We start from the raw sequence: 18,015 nt of genomic DNA on the forward strand, positions 1-18,015 counted from the left end.
GGATGTGGGTTGACATTCTAATTGGAGATATGAAAACAGACTATTCTTTCCCATTAAGCTTCCTTTTCTGGACTGTTAAAGGGGGAAGAGTTTTTTTCACATATGCAAATGTATTTTTGTGTATATTAGTTTTCCTTTGTTTATTTTCCCATGTCTAAAACTACCATAACCTGGCAGCCCTTAAAAAGGGATATCCCCATACAAATTGCCTTTTCCTCCTAGCTGAATTATGTGTTATGATCACATAGATTTTGAACACTATAAGAATTTCTATGTTAGTAAGCTTTTTTTGGTGTTAACTACGGAGATAGCTACTGACAAGGTGGTGGGTTGTTTATTGTTTTTCTGTTTTAATTGTTCTATTGATGGTTTTTGAGGGGTTCTAGATTTTGAAGTCATTCTTTTTTAATCTGAAATAATACAAATCATTTGTTCAGAGCGTGCTGTAAAGCTTACCTCTTAGCTGAGGAAACAGAGAGAGAAAGGTCTGTACAGTGCAGAGCCCTTCAGGTATGCTAGCATGTTTTCTTTTGGTTTTGGGAAAGCTGACAATTATTATGGCATTTTAATACATAAAGAATACTCTTTCAAGTTTAGAGCATCTCTTCTTAAGAGCATGTTATACGGCAACCTCTGTTCACTTAAAATAGTGTGTGTTTTTTGGCCCAGACTAATATATCAACAACCAGAGGATGCAGCTGCTGTTTCTTAAATATTGCCAGATCTCATGCCTCTAGTGGTGGTACTTGTGCGAACATTCTCTCAGCAAGGCAGGCTAATAATAATGTATCTGCTAAAATCCTACCATTTTTATAAATAGAAAAAGTTAGTTTCTGATTGTACACTATTTTGTGAAAGTTGCAAAGAAATAGTGACAGTTCTACCTAAAAATAAACATCCAAACAACTTCCTAAATCTCACACATGGATTGAAACTGGACAAAAACTGTAGAAAGGTAGAAGTTTTTTGTGAATCACTGTAAAGTGAAAAGATAGTCATATGTAGAATAGTGTGAATGTATCTAAATGGTTTGCTTTCTTTTATGTGGTAACATGCCTTTATCTGAGTCTGTATCTTCAAGAGATCATCTTTATCTTTTCTGTCAAATGGTGATTGGCTTTGGTTCTGCAGGAGGTTAGATATAATTAGATACTACTTCTGTTACTAACCTTGGTTTGAAAACAGATGAATGGGAAGTTGCACATCTGAAGGGATTTCCTTTCCACAAAACACACTAACAAGGTGCTGGGGGACTTTAGCCTCCTTTTGAGGCAAATGATTTGAGGTGCTCTCCTCCAAACAGTAAGAACCTTTTATTAACCTTTCTTTTGGGGGACTAAGGTATAATAAGAGGTCAAGAAAACAGCGTTCGTCAAAAAGAAAGAGGAAAACTAAATAGTCTGATTAAGTTAGAATTTGGATTGACCCTGAGTAATGGTTGAGATGTATTTCTGTTTCTGAGTTTTTTTGGTCATCTTAGATTAACAAGGGCAAGGAACAGATGGGAATAAAATAAGAGGTCATCACAGAGCTACCAGCCATAGATTCTACTTCCCAGTGAAGATGAACACCCCTGGGCTCCCTGCCTTGCCATGGCTCCCTTCCTGTAGTGTTCAGCACAGTGGAGACTACACAGTGTGCCAGATGCCAGGACTTTCCCTGCACACCTAGTCAACTAGGAACCCCACCATAGATAGTGGTCTGGAGGTTGAATTTTCTTATCCCATGCAAGAAAGAAAATTATGGGAGGTAAGAGGTAGGCTTTTAAAATCATAATTAATGTAGGGCTGACAGCTCTTTACGTGAGGATAAGTTCCAATTCACTCATTAGTGTTATTCCCTTCAGCAGCCATGATTGTGGGCATAACAGAAACCCAAGTCAGATAAAATTAATACCTTTATTGCTAAAATCAACGGAACAAAGTATTTCAAGTACTTAGTTGCACTCATAGCTGTGGTCTGGTGAAAAAAAGGGTAAATTATATAAATTACAGTTTGTTGCTTTTCAATGCTTTTCTCTTTCCAGGTCGTCTGATTTTTATCTGCATTAGGAAGCAAAGTTGGTTTATATAAGCCCATAGTAACTCAGGACATTCCAATGTTATTAATTTTATTACGTAGTTGTGGGATTATGTAATGATAACAAAATCAGTATATACATCTGAATTTGAGAAATGTAATAATTGGTTTGATTTTTAGACAATTTAATCTAAACAGTCAGATCTTATAAAAGTAATTCATCACAGGTTTTATGCTTTTCCCTACCTAACAGTAATCAGCAGCCTCAGAGTTCAGAGTTTTGTATCAAATCTGAAAAATTCCAGATCTCTAAGCCTTTCAGTACGCCAGTATTAATGTAAGTAGTAAAGCTGAATAAATAGATGGATGTAGTCTTTAGCATGGAATGGAAAGAAAATTTTCCAATACTGCTTTTGTTTATTGCTCCTTGGATTATAGTTGCTTTCGCTTCTTTTCTGCTATAGGGCTAAACCATAGAAATACAAGAAGTACATTCTACCTCCAAACCAGAGAAATACAGTTCAGTAAGATTTCTAAAAGGCAATTAAGGTAAATATGTTTGGCAATTGATTTAATTGCAAAAATACCATATTTGCTAATAACTCCAATTTCTCTGAGCTTTAAGTTCTTAAAAGTATATATTGTCTACAAAAAGGTTGGAAAATTGTGAATATTCTTTTTTTCCTTCTTTTTCTCTTTTTTAAAAGAGGTTTTCTTTTTTGAACACTCAAGATTGTAGCTTTTTCTTCAGTAATTTTATTACCAATGTTAATAGTGTTCTAAAATATTTTTCTGTAATAATTTGTAAATATTCTGGGAAGAATGGTAGGATACCTCATAAACCCTTGTGATGTGGATGAGAAAATCTGTTCAGAGAAAATCATAGCAGTGATCGGCAAAACTGGTTACATGTAGTTTGCTTGTTTGGCATTTCTAATTGAAAGGGCTTGATGATGTGGGGCTACTGAGAAATTCCAAGTGTTACTGTATGGAAAACAGAAGGTACAAGTGACAGAAGGAGCAGGAGATAAAGTAGTTTAGCTCATCACCGTCCTAAGGTAGCTGCTGGGGAGCACAACTGTGATGGATTGGACACAGCATGCTATCTTCACCTGCTTGGAAAGGTGTCTGGGAAGGTCAGTGGTAATGAGCATTGCTTTAAACACCTGCCTCCTTTAGAGAAGACTTTTTTTGTTACTTGTTCTGTGCAAAGCAGTATCTGTGGCTCATGCCTTATCTTACATACTTGCAGAAGCCAGTGTCAGTCTCCTGATTGTCCACAATGGGAAACAGAAGTTATTTGCATATTTTCTTGAAGTGAAGATTTATTGTGCCTGGAGAGCAGGCAGAACCAAGAGTTCCTGTGACAGTACAGACAATATATAGACAGATTATTGTCTAGGTGCTTGAGAAGTAATGTGCAATTTTAATATCTCAGTAATGGTTTAGTAACAATGGCAGAGGGGTAAGAACAAGAGAAAGAGAGCAGCTATAAATAATGGAATTCTAGGGGTTAGATTTTGTTTTGCTTTAAACCTTTTCTTGGCTGAGGACTTGGGGTTTTTTTGAGAAAACATTCCAATAATCGGCCAAATTGCTGTTTATGCAAAGTACTTGAGCTGATACTCCTGCACTGTGTAAGTGGCAGTTAGGCAGCAGGAGTCTGAGGCCTCCCAGCTCTGGGACTTGCCTCAGTGCTGCATTATGGCTTTTGGTTATATTGTCAAACTTTTGGGGTTACTTCCATTTCAGTACCCAATTTTGGAAACTAGGCTGTCTCTAGGTGGTGAAATGAGAGAAAAGGACCTTCAGAGGTCTTCAGATTTATCTTCCTCTCTTTACTAGGGAGGGAGTCAAAGAAGATTGGTTACATACCAACGCTATTTTCAGGACGTGGTTTGGACCGAGTTAACTGCTGGACTGAAATTTAAAGCTGTATTCTTGACATCATCCCCTTCCCCAGCATACGTTCCCTGCCCTGCATCACTGCTTGAGTCAATTAAGGTACTAACTTTATTTCAGAGTAGGCTTGTTTATCTCACTAATGCAGCAAATAGATATTGTTTTCCTTTTTTTTTTTTTTCTTCTTGGAGTAATTGAATTCATTCATTTTTGATTAAATGAGTGCCAGAGTCTGTGGAATGGCAGAGGGAAGAGTGAAATTGTGTGACTGAGTTTGAAAGGGAGAGAGCCAGGAAGGAAGGAGAGAGCAGAAATAAGCTGTAATTTTGGTTCAGGCATGCTGTGAATCCTTAGCTCTTACAGTCTTAAAGTGAGGTGGGAGGAGTCCATTCTACAAATGATTTACTACTGAATAATAAAAGCATTCATGTTAACATTTAGAAGGCAGTAGGTCTTAAATACTTAGCTAAATTAACTAGATCCTTTTCTGAATTAAAACTGGTTGACTGCATAAGCAAAAGGATTATTTGAATTAGGAATGTATTAAGTAGTAGAATAAGGTAGGAAGTATCTTCTAATAAACTGCTTTGTCTCTTAGGAATGCCTATTATGCTGGAAAATCTTGCAGTTGCCAGTTTTAATTATTGTATGGGAATCAGGCTCTCATATAGAAGAAGCAGTTTCACATCCTTCCTTACCTCTCCCGTGCTCGGTTCCAGACACTCGTTCCTGTCTTGTCCTGCAGGCTCTTGTGTATTTGAGCTAATTTGCTAGCTGACCCAAAGGAAGCTGTTCAGTTTATTGGGTTGGATTATTTTTCTGATATGTCGACAAATTTAATGATGTTGGCAGGTAGTCTGATAAGGAAGTAGGGGTAGCAGGACTATGCTATGCCTTTGTTTCGCAGCAGCAAGCAGCTAGAATTGGCTAATCTGCATGATTGTATCATATCACCAGAGCATGTAATGGGATCCTTTTAGTGGAATTGCACGCTTAATGAAAGTACACACTGCAGTTCTTGTGTGTGTCAATGTTGCATATTCTGTCTTGTTCTGGGTACTATGACATAATGGTGAAGTCAGAGCAAATATGTATATATGGATGTGGGTAGTATTTATCTTTTTTAAAGATTGGTGTCTTTAAATTTGAGAAATTTGCTCAAGCAAATCCTGCTATACTCTTAGGGTATTTACATGGAATAAGAAAAGTGAAATTTTTAAGGGTAAGTCTTTTCATCCTTTGACTGTTTAACCAGGAATATTTTTATGTACCTACAACAATGCAGGAAGGTACTGAACATTTGCCTGTGTCTACTAAAGTGCCTTGGTGTGTACCATATAAAACATGTGTAGCTCTGTTAAAGTAATTAGACCATTACCTTTAAAACAGATGCTAAAATACTGTGTTGAGCTGGGTTCAGAAAACTCAACACCTTGCAACATCAAATATAGTTGGACACTTTTTGCTGTTTCACTGTGTATCTTCACTCCTGCAGGAACATACATACAAGCAAAATCTAGTGGTTTGGATATGCTGGTAAATCCAGAGTAATGCTCTTATCATGAGAAAACAAAAATGTTAATCTTCAAAATACCTTATTTACCCTCAGACTCTTTCAGAAAGGTGAGGTAGATTCCTTAGTCTTTCAGCTGTCTTAATTCTGGGTTTCAGCATAATTTGCATAACTAAAGAGTTTGGCCTTAAAGAGACAGCCTTTTCTTTGTATTGCATGAGAGAAAGGAATGAATTTTTCTAGGTTTTCAAAGCGAGCTTCTTTTATTGAGTTGCAAAAGTTCCATGCCTGTTGTAATTTTTACAATGCCTTTGAGATGGATCAGCTAGTGGGTCTTAGTCATAGCCTATCACTTATGTGTAAAGTGCATGCATGTATTTTTTCTTGCTTTGCTAAAAGCTGTGCTGCTGACATGTACTAAAGCTGAAATTACCTTCATCCTCTGAAGACAGTGCCTGCCTTTTTAAAATTTTCGGGATAAGAGATTCCCTGCCACTGAAGGCTATTGCTTGCATGACAGATACTTCAATCATAGCAAATAATTGGCATTGCAGGGAAAAGAAGTATTTTGGTTTGATAATTGAATAGCTAATTCAAAATAGTCTTATCTTACTGATACCATGCAGAGGATTGATGATACTTGACTATGAGTAAGCAGTACACACAGCAGTTATAAGGTCAAAGAGTTTGAAGGGGCATGTACTGCACTGAACACCTGATTTACAGAGTACATACTTTTGCTTTAGACTTCTCCAAAGCTCCATCGATCAGCCGACTGGATTGGTAAAGCAGCTGAAGTTTTTTAAAACCTTGGCCAGAGTCACCAGTGCTGATTTTGCACCACTAAAAGGCTTAGGAGAAACCTATTGCTCCTGAATTTTCACTGTTGTTGAAGTGAAAAATGGCTACAGTGCATAGGATGATCTTGGGAGATGTATACAGTCTCTAAAAAAAAATAATAAATTCCTCCCTTTTTTTACTTCCACCCAGAATAATGGGTTGTTTCAATGGACTTCCCCAGAGTCTAATTTCTTCCTTTTCATTAGGAGATTTGTTGTCAAGTATAAAACCAAAGAGATTGTGCAACAGTTCAGAAAGTACGCACACAGATTTACCGTCTTCTAATGTGTAAGCCCACGCATATAGAACTACTTAAGTGAATGTGTAAGTTTTTAAAGTGGCATGTGAATAGCATTCTGTCTCTTAAAATGTATTTCAAATAAATGAATATTTGATGACATAAGGAAGAGGAACTTGGCAGGGTTTTAGTTTTAGAGTTGATATAATTCAGAGAAGTGCCTTGGAGTAAGGAGGCTGGTGCCAGTCCACTGCCTGAACTGACTTCTTTTTCTATACTAGGTTGAGGGTTAGTCAAAGGATTGATTTACCGGTGTTTAATTTCCAGAGGGCAAGAAGGCAGTGAAATTCCTTTACAATTATTAACAGATTGATTAGATTTAGTGAAACAGAACTTACAATAATGTAATTTATTTTGGAGGGCTTCTAGAATACAACAGCTTCTTTATTCTCCTTCAAGTGGATTGTTTAAATGCCAGCCGTAGAATACCACAGGAGGCTGAAGAAATAATCAACGAGAGGGGTAGACACAGATAAAGGTAATTCTTGAGTAATATTATATTTTGTTTTGTTTTTAAAAGTAATTGAGGATTATCTTGTAGTGGATATATTTTTATAAGGGAGAAATGCTGTCGTTCCCCTCCCCCCGCCATGTAACGCGGACTTGTGCATGAATGACATTTCCAGTCTCTACCTGGATTCTGGGTGTGTTTTTTACTGCTTCTAGAGATTGTAGGCAGTGCTCCTAAGGACTGCCTGCTGTAATGGTTGCCGTTGTTGCTGAATACTTGTCATTCTTCTAAGAAAGGGACAGAGTGGAGGAAGAGAGTGAAGGTCCCCTTGGGTCATGTAGATGAGATAAGGAGCGATTGTTTGTGAATAATGAAGCAGTAACATGCTGGATACAGAAGCACTGAGCAGTTTCACCAGCCGGTCTTGTAGCTTTGTGGGAATTATGTGCCCTGCTGATACCCTCCACTGAGTACCTGCCCTGGCCGCACAGGCTCTCTCTGGGCAGATGTAAGCACACTCCTGGAAAAGTGCAGCTCCCAAGTAGTTCTGAATCATTGTGAATATTTGGTTGTGATGACAGTAGCACTCCACATGGATCCACTCCAGAGCTTGCCCAACATGACAAGAAGCTGCTAAGTTATAAGCACTCAGCTATCTTGTGGTTGAAGTGAGTGGCCCTGAGGCAAGACCTTGTTGCCTGGTGTGGGTGATACAGCTGCGCACTAAGTTAAAAAAGGAGCCATGGGACTGTGCTAGCCATGGCCCTTCATCTCAAGACAACTGTAATAATAATAATAACAATAATATGTGTGCCTCTGTTGGTGAGACATGAAAGTATGTAGTACTGTACCACAGGATACTCTTGCAAAATGAAGTGTGAATGTAACTATTGTGCTCCAAAGAAGGCTGGGGCTTCTCCAGTATGGATGTGACAGAAATATGCCTTACAGCCTAGGCACTGACATGTCCATCTCAGCAAACTGAGTAAATAAGTAGCCAAGGTAGAAATCTGTGTGAAGTTCTGTGCCTAAACTCCTACACAAGTCACAAAATTCATGTCTGGCTGCTTAAATGTGTCTGGTGATACACCTGTCCTAACTTTTATTTCCATGTAATGCTCTTTGAACACTCTTGAGGGATGGTAGAATTTTATTAGTGGTCCCTCTTGAAATGGGCCAAGTGTGTAGCCAAGCATGCAGGATTGGTGAAGCCAGAGATCAGTTAAGAAGAAGGGACCTGGCTTGGTGATCCAGAGATCAGGCTTGACTCAAGAGAAAATGGAGAATGGGAAACACTGGATTTTGCTCTGTACTCTAGGGTCTACCTCCACATTTTATTAAGAAAAACCTGAGCAGCCAGGCTACCATCCTGAAATTTGCAAAATTTGTACTCAGACCTTCTTGGACTGAGAAATGCTTAGATTTTGGCTTTTCTATATCCTTGATCTGTGCTCTAATAAAGCTTTAGGGCACAAAGTGTCTGTATTACCAAAGTGCAAAAGGAGGCACTTCCTATTAAGTTGTGTTTTTTTTTAAAGATACTTTATTCTGGATGGAGCATTGGTTAAAACAGGATAGTATATAATTTGCTGTCATCTGTTCTTCAGGGATGAAGTAATAAAAATGTTAAACCCAAGACAAATGTAAATTAAAATATAGGTAAGGTGTAGTGAGGAACAAATAAAAGAAATCTGTTATCAATAAGTTATTTTCAAGAATTATTATCAAGAATTAGAGTCACATTTGAGCAGGGAGCCTAAGAGCTAGTGCCCATATATATTTCACATGCATAGATGCATAATGATACATAATTGATATATAATGATACATAAACTACAAGTTTTCAAAAAACACAACATGGGTCTATTATACTTCCCATTTTTTAGTGGGAATATTAGCTTAAAGGGGGGTCTGTAACTGGACATAATAAAAACAATTGATGAACACTGTAATTCCAGGATATAAATTAGGTAGAAATGGTAAAGTAGATTGTGCTAGTTTAGACATGATTTTAAAAAAGCTTACTGTCAAATAAAGTAAAAAACAACAAGATTGTTGCCTGCTGAACTTTATAACAGGTATTACAGAAACTGTCTGGACTGAAAAACTGTACCTGCATAGAAAGAGTATACTATTAGAGCAGTGCTAAGAACCACTTTATTTGGAAGGTAACAGAGGTGTGCTAAGAAATACCAGAAACAGTAAGAGAGGAAAAAAACTTAGTAAGCTAGTGATGTCAGTCGTTTCTATAGAAACTGGAGGCGTGTTACCTCAGGGCTTGATGCAGAAACTAAATTTGTAAACGTTACAAATGGCTGTTGCTTGGAGCAAGTAATCACAGACCCCATAGGAAGAGAAAGAACTCTTGGTTCCTTTCCAAGCAGCCACTTCAATAGTGACACAACTTCAACATCCAAAAAAAAAATAAATGTGCTATGCTAATGTATAAATAGTACAGAAACTATATAAAATGGTTGAGTCTCCAAAAGGAGATTAAAAGGAGCAGCTGAAAGGGTAGAATCTTTCGAGGCACAAGGGACTTTAAAAGTAATGTAGGGAAAACTAAGAACAGTACACACATAAGATATCCCCCCAAAATGTCACCTCTAAGAAGACATCTTTTTGCAGCTTCCAAGACAGTATTTTTAAGAAAGGTTAATACCATCCTTTTTTAATGAAAGATGAGAAGGAAACCTCCTAAAAATTCTAGGGAGCTAACGAGTAATCAAGAAGTCTGTGGAGCTGACTAGTGATGGAGATATGAAAGGACACTTTTTGCTCAAGGAATCTAATGACAGTAAAAAAAATATGCTTGCTTGCTTGCAGTGGAGCCCATTGCAGGGGAACCTACTGAAGAGTGTGCTGAAGGAATTGTCTCAGGTCTAAATTTAAAACAAGTAATCCAAAAGAATAAGACTAATACCTGAAACAGTAATCAAACTCTATTCTACAGGGTCCCATAAACTGCACTTGAAATTGAAGTTGCAAAACTACTAACTGTGGTGTGTGCTGAACTGGCTTGCTTGCAGTAGGCATACTGGTAAATGATACACTGACTGAGAGTCAAAATGGCTTTTTGGTAGAGGGACATCATGCTTCTGATTCTGTCAACATCGCTACGCTATTATGTAAAAGATCCTTGATCTGCTCACTCCTGAATATTGTGTGTGGGACCACCTAGCTTAGAAAAGGTATGGTAAAAATGAAAACGCATATTCTTAATCTTAGAAAAAATAGGGGAGGTATGCTAGAAATCAATGAAATTGTGACTATTTTGACAAAGGTAAGATGAGAATGGATATTCTCTGTTTTTTCTAAAGCAAGAACAAGGGGGAACCCAACTGAAGTATTTGGAAGCAGTTTTAAATTCAAAACAATGCAAATAAACATAGTTTAATTGTGTAACTCATTGCCACAGGAAGTTTTGAAAACCAAAAGGATGAATAGATGCAGAGTTGTTGTATAAATGCATGTAAGAAAGGCCCAGAAACAGCTGTTGAAAACAGTGAAGTGTTCATGGCTTTCAGTTCAGGAAATCCATAGGATCCAGGTCATTTGAATTCAGCAGCATATAGGTTAAAATCATCCATGGAAACATATTTAACTTCATTCTTATTTTTCTTAAGTGTCTGCTACAGATCCTGTTAGGCACAGGAGAGTGGACTCGACAGGTCTTTAATCTGGTCTATTTTTATGCATAGATGAAAAACTTTAATTGTTATTTTTTAACCAAAATATTAAATAACAATTTGTTTAGTACTGTGATTGACACTGCACTTTATCTTCAGAAAATAAAGTCTTACTGTAAAACTGAAAAACTGGACTGCAATGAAAGTACCTAAAATGTCAGTATAGTAGATACATTGGTAGAATAGGCACTGCCTTTTACCTGTTCATTAAAAAAAAAATGTTGGTAAAGCCAGATCCCAGCAGATGGTGTTAATTGTGTATTCCCTACTTTAACAGATGTAAAAAGTTTTGCAAGAGCCTGGCACTGTTGTACTGAAAGATACCTCTCTTCATTGGGAGCAAGCCCGCTCTATGCAAAAATAACTCTCTATTCCACCTATGGGCATAACACACCACATATAGCCTCCATATGAACCAAAGAGTGTGTTTTTTGGAATACTTGTTCCTTGTGATGGGTAGTGGGACTGTGCGAGGTAGCACCCAAGAAGGCATTCCTGGGCATTTTGTTGTGCTAACAGGTACCAGGGTATTGTGACTCACTGGCACAGTGCTTTCAGAGCTGGTGGGGGTGAGCTTTTGTGGCAAAGCATGCATACTTCCTGAGTGAGCTGAAAATCCAAAGGCTGGAGATAGGCTATAGAACAAGAGGCTTCTGTTGGTACAATTAAATAAGAGAAATAAGTTCAAGGCACATATTTCTAGGGTAAAAGAATCTGTTTTTCTTGCTGATGAAAACAAGAAATCAGTCTTACAAGACTACCCACCTCAGCAAAGCTGTTATTCTTTTTATTCAAAGCATTAGAAAACCAGGAAAATAAGTAGACATGCATCTGGATTCCAGTGAACCTGCCTGGTACATCACTCTAGAAACAAAATTCCCATTTATACATAGAATTTACAGGACAGAAATTTGCTAAAACTGATCTAAAGCTGACATGATGAAATCCAGAAGGAAAAGGTTTTTGCTGTGATTGACAGAAGTTAATGTTGCCTATTTTTTCACTATGGAACATAAGAAATGAGTTGAACATGTTTTATATTTCCCAGAACTAGCAATTTTCTGTCCTTGGAAAGTTTTAGAGGGAGGAGCTCAGAGGTGCTGTGGGAGGGACTAAAATTCATATTAAAGTTTTGGCATGAGAGGGAGAATTGTCAGAGTGGAAGGTTTCTTCTGAGGTTTTGTTTTTTTAGTTTCAATTTAGGATGATAAGTATTCATGTTCAGATTCTTCTAGTAATTCTTCTTTGGAATTCTGATTGTCAGATTATTCCCAGGATTGAAGAATGTGGACTTTCATGTTCTCAGGTAATCTCTTACTTGTTCCTATTTACTATCTATTAATATAGTAGTTGTATGCTGCCAAAATAATTGTAAGAAAAGCAAGAAAGCAAAAATGGAAGAATATTTAAGCTGTCCTGAACATTCACTTTAAATTCTTGTCATTCTAAGTATCCAATGTAGGAAAGATGACTGTTAAGAAGGGAGTAAGAAAATGCATCTTATGCTATTTCCAATTGCTGTTGTTAGTATCTTTTTTAATACGTCTTTTGTATTTGAAAAAAATATTTAATTCATATTAATTAATTTGGAGCGTCAGTTTTTACAACAACAATGGTGCCAAAGAGATGAGGGATGCAGGAATGGGAGGTTTCAGAAATTGCTGATTATGTTAGGAATATCCAAAACACTGAATTTCCTGTGAAGAAATGAATTAAGCTTGAGAAAGAGCAAACCCTGTTTTTCATTTTTTTTGGGATGAATGTAACTGCAGTATTAAATTTAATGGCTTATGTATGTGAATAAAAGTGTAGTATGCACCATACTATCTCTTAAATAGCTTTGAATTTTGTGTGTTTCCAAATATTCCCACAAAGGGGCAGTATGGAGATATTGTGCTTCTGTTGGCATTCTGAAACTGCAAGAATAGAGTAAATACAAAGATTAAAAAAAAGGATAGAATAATAGGGAATCTGACTTTCAGTTTTAGTAGAGGATGATAACTATGTACTTTCAACAGAGAAGTGGAATTGATGGCATGAAAGAGTATGGCTGTACAGACTTCTGCTTGAAGATGTCAGTGTTTAGGACAGGCAATGGGACATACTAAATATTGTCTAAATGTGGTGGTACTACTCAAATACTAAGTTAGTACATGTTACAGCAATTTATTCTATGTTTTAGATGTGTATCCTAGAAAATGTCAGGCAAACTTGCTTATCAAATACTAGACTGAGGGAAACCTCCTTCTCTATATTTAAAGTTGTTTAATATTCCCACATTCAAATTCTGTAGTCTTTATTCACGTAAGTGTTTTAGAATAATAAAAAATAGTCATAAGAGATTAATCTCTAGATGTACCTCAGCACTTGTCAAGAATTTTTATGTACTTAAGTTTATGAATGCAAACACACATGTATGTTAAATATTTTATGCTCCTTGGTTTGCTGCAATGAGAGTTTAAAATAGAAATAATTTACTATTCTAATTTATCCCTCCAAAGAGTGTATATGAGTATCGGACTCAGCATGTAAAAAACAATAGCAAACTTTTTTTGGTGGGATTCAGTCTAGGGGATAGGACTTACCTGTGGGACCTTTAAAGGGCATCTTTCTCTGTCATATCTTAGGTATGTATGTTAAGAAGACTGATTCACTAGATGCCTAAGGTACAGACACAACCCTGAGGTCTAGTAGAGTGGATCCCTTTCTTTGCCTTCAGGAGTTTTTTTGTACAATTTTTCCAATATTGAATGTTGGATAAGTGAGAAGGCTGTGGTTTTTTTAATTTATAGGGGAAATACATTGTTTCCAGTATAATGGAATCGATAATCATTTGTGATGTTAAAGATAGGGTTTGGTTCATGTTCTCTATGCTATGTTTCTGCTAGTTGTATTCAGTAGAATCTTGAATGCATTAATGAGTTTTTCAGACAAAAATGTTTTCTCACTGGGAACAATAATGATCTCAACAGGACAAATTACTGCCAGCATAGCATTTTCAGTCTAGTGCAAAGCATTTTAGCTACATGAACTTTAAAGTATCATGACTAGCTTGTTAGAGAAAAATCCTTCTTCCTTTTCCTTTGAAAGTAACTTCAATTTCCCCACATAACCGACCACAATTTGTTTTGAGTTACTTTAAAAGGGAGCAGTTTATGTTCTCCATAGTTTATAACTCAATGGTCTTTACAGGGGCCCTAACCAGGGGTTATAATTTGTCTCTGTGTATGTGAACGATACGTGTGCTGCCTTCCTCTATAGCACATCAGATCACAAAGAAGAGAATCAATGGCATTTTTTATAGGAACTTGCTTAATGTGATGATGAGATAGTTTTAAAATTACATTATCAGAAGTTTTCTGTAGCTGCTATTGCTACGAGTGAGTATTCTAGATAATTGTTTTTTTCTTTATGAAGTTTTCCCATAGGTTTGTGTAGTGGTTTTCTCTTCTGCAGCGTCAGCTCTGAGGTTGTGTGGTTCTTCATAAAGCTTTAGGGGAATGAAAAGCAATTAATTTGCATTTTTCTGCATTTTTCAAACTGTGGATATTGTCAGAAAATTGTGAGCAGGTTTAATAACTGAAACTGTTGAGTTTGACCAGCAGACTAGATTATAGGGTGGCTATCTCCCTTGAATATTTGTAAGCAGTTTTGATTTCCTTGGGTACTCCTAATCAGAATAAAGCATTGGTTATACTTAAGAGGGAAATGGTGACATAACTGTTTTGACATATGTGACTTAAAACCCCTTCACTATGAATTTTTTAGATTTTGAATCCTATTGCAACTTCACGAATCATTATTAATTTGCTACGAATATTCAGCAAGATATCTTTGCATTGACTTGTATAAGGCAATATCCAGGTTTCATTACTATACCACAAACTGTACTTCTTTTCAGTACAGGAAAGGAAAAACCAAAAGAACATCAGATGTTTATGCAAGTATTACATGAAAATTTAAACAGCATGAAAATACGCAACTGTGGGTTGATTGGTGGCAAAGGAACAGCAAAGCTTTTATTATGTGTTATGATTTATTTTTCCTTCCTTATTTTAGTGGCTTGGCTTTAGAGCCCAAATGATATTCTGATATGCAAAGGTTAAACACAATGGGCTTGGTCTCCATGCCTCACCCAGTAGCAAACACAGTTATCAACCAAGTTTCCTTGTAAAAGCATAGGGGAATCCCAGCCTGCAATTGAAATTGGGTTTGTGCCCTACTCACTTTACAATCCACATTGTTTGCAGGCTGTACACAAAGAAAGGCTTAGGCCAAATTTGACTCAGCAGCTAGCAAAGATTGAGAGCACTATATTTAAAAAAAAAAAAATCTCCAGAAAACTATGAAATAGTTATTTGCATTGTCTGCCATTAAATGTAGTAACATTTCCAAAGTCCACGGATAGAGAAGGAAACCCTAAACTGAATCTGGGATTTCTTTGCAGTTATAAAGATTATAGGCAGCAAATTCTTGATATAGCTGCTGCCTGTTCCTGCTATTTATATGTGGTGTTTCTTTACTGGATATTTACGCCATGGATCAGTCCGTTCTTGCTGAATACTACACACTGCAAAACCAGTGATTATAATACAGCCTTAGGCCACTAACAGCTGAAATAAATTGGCATTCTTCGTTCATTACTAAGGTAAGCAATTAATGTTTTGAAAGTAATCCCAAGCCTCTAAAAACCAAACATGATAATCTAGGTGACATAATTCAGTTGTTCTCTAAAATCTGTTTGAAAAACTGATTTTAGACATGGAATGTCTAAAGTGTCTACAGAGCCTGATCAGAGAGACCTGGCTTCCTCAGAGTGAGTGAGAGAGGTACATACAGTGTGAAGTCCCAGCCTAGGAAGATGATTCACCCCAGACTTTTTTGCCTATGCGTTGATGTACCTGATGACTGGAGGAGATGCATAAAAATATAGAACATGCCCTCTGCTAGTATTTGCTGCGATGCAGTACAATCCACCAGAGCATGCCCTAGATAGAAAGCCCGAGTTTTTCATCCCTGCCTGTCACTGACTCATTTATGTGGCCCTATTCAAGTGATTTCCTTTCTCCAGTTTTCACAAGTACAAAATAGTGCTGACCTTCCTGTGTGATGTGTCTTAATTATGTGTTTTAATTAAGTGATTTCAATACTATAATTAAATGTTAAGTACTCGTTAGTCAAAGCAGTCATACTTAAGAGGCTCATTCATATTGAGTCACTGTATCAGAGTGATATTTACCCATTTGCTTAGATATCCCTGCTTGCCTTCTGTGCTGGTAGCCAGGAGAGCTGCAGTTTAGCAAGTTTAGGTGACTTATCTCTTGGACTGTGTTTAACATTTGCTCTTAAGGTTATAAATAGCTTGGCAATGACACTTAGTTTCTATGTTTCCTGCTGTATCCTATGCAACTGATTGGGTACCATCCCATTTCCTCACCTCCTGAGAAGAAAAAAGCCAGTGACAGATACAAGTGGGGACTTCCAAAACTTTATAGTATACGTCATTATTAGAGCATCTACCAGCACTTACTTCAGGAGAGGTGGAGATGGAGAAAGCTCTGTAATTCAGAACTTGAAAAAAAATGCAACAGTAGCTCTTGGGTTTTTTTCTTTCTCGCTTCTTCCTCAAGAGCTCTGGAAAAAAGGTTACAAGGTCTGGAAAGAGATAAGCCACTGGAGCAGCAAGAATGGAGGCACTACAGATAATCATGAAAGTTGGGGGCAGAAGATTAACAGATATTGGTACAGGACATGACAAGGTGTCCTGAAACTGAAACACAAGGCAGTACTAGAAGCTTCACCGCTGTGAGATATCAACCTAAGTATGTGTGATCAGTACCTATAGCAGGAGGAAGATATTAAAAAAGTCAAGGGGTATATAAGTAAACTCAGCAGGAGATGGAAGCAGCTGACCTTTGGCAGTGAACTTCAGCTCACAAATCTCTAGGGAGGGAATATATTCTTCAGCTCCATTCGGACCCAAAACTCAATGTTGAATACTGAGCTTTGGGAACAGGTGCTTTCTACAGCTGCAGAATATTGCTGGCTGACTGATTGATTTGCAATTGGAAAGCTACTTGTAATTTTATCAAATCTGGGAAGTAAGGTCTAGGATTAGCTTAATTTGTACATTTGCTGGAGCTGGCAATGCTGTACTTGTTGCTTTGCCATGTTTGTTTATACTGTCCCGTTTTCCCTTTCTTGCCAGAATGCCTGTGCATGGGAGAGAACCAGGGACAATCAAAAATGAGAAGGACCAATAAGAGGTTTTAGAAGACTTCTTTGGGTGCTTTTGCATAGCTTTGGGTGCTCTCCTGGCTTTTTGGCTTAGCATTGAGAAGCTAGGCTTCACTCCTAGATAGGCAGGTAATTTGGACCTAAGAACGGAATTTCTTCTTATATCTGACCAAAAATCATTTGATTTCTGGGAGCCATGAATTTCCATGTTCTGTGCTGTGGCTACCAGGCTGTTCAAACCAGGAATCCACATTTGAAGTTCTACACCTTGCTTTACCATCATCCATCTGGCACGGATGTTTTCATAGCAGTTTTCATATTTTCAGGAAAATATTTTTTCTTGTAATTTTTTTGTTGTTAACATATATTGTCTGCTTTTTGAAAACCAGGAAATTATTTGCCATCTTAAAAACACAAAACAGAAAATATGCTCTGAAGAGCAGCATGTTGCTAAGGAAGTTCCAGATCAGCTCTGAACTACTTGGCTAGGAATGATTGCAGAACCGGTAAATTCACGTATACTCAGATATGATACAGATGCATCACAGCCCTGACCCTGCCTTCACAACTGCCAGAATTTTCTGAGGTCAAGAATAAACTGGAAAGTCACAGTAAATAATGATGCTGAGCACTGGAATAGGTTGCCAGCGGAGCTTATAGAGATCTCCATACATGCTAAGAAAATATCTCATACATGTCTCAGATAAAGGTTATTCTTCCTAAGGCAGAAATGTAGAGTAGATGGCATCTTGAGTTCTTTTCTAACCCTATCATCTCTGTTTACATTCATCATTTTCTTTTTTGTTGGAACTAAAGGTGGTCTTTCAAGTCTTATTTAACTTATTCCTTTGGAACAGTCAACAGAGCCAAAGACCTGTCTTGCTGTATTGTATATCCTGCCCTTTAAGCATGCAAAATATGGGACTCACTGTGAAAACTGTATGGGACATACCATCTAATTCAGAAAGTGTCTATATAGAAACGAAGAGAATGTTTTACTTTGAAAATTATCTGTGGCTCTTTCTCTTGCAAGAAAATATTTCAACTTAGTTGCTTTGAATATGTG

The 18,015-nt window shown here is 37.2% G+C and overlaps 1 protein-coding gene across 1 annotated transcript in view; it reads left to right on the plus strand.

The window, feature by feature from the left end:
• Positions 1-10,844: 10,844 nt before the first annotated feature.
• IL17REL (interleukin 17 receptor E like) overlaps positions 10,845-18,015 on the plus strand; it is a 49,054-nt gene continuing 41,883 nt past the window's right edge. Inside the window, exon 1 of the mRNA XM_040596929.1 lies at positions 10,845-12,018. Within this exon, the coding sequence (XP_040452863.1) occupies positions 11,917-12,018 (102 nt within the window). The 5' untranslated portion in view covers positions 10,845-11,916. The remainder of the gene's footprint in view (positions 12,019-18,015) is intronic.

This window comes from Falco naumanni, chromosome 5, assembly GCF_017639655.2.
Source record: "Falco naumanni isolate bFalNau1 chromosome 5, bFalNau1.pat, whole genome shotgun sequence".
In the NCBI taxonomy this organism is placed as follows: Eukaryota; Metazoa; Chordata; class Aves; order Falconiformes; family Falconidae; genus Falco; species Falco naumanni.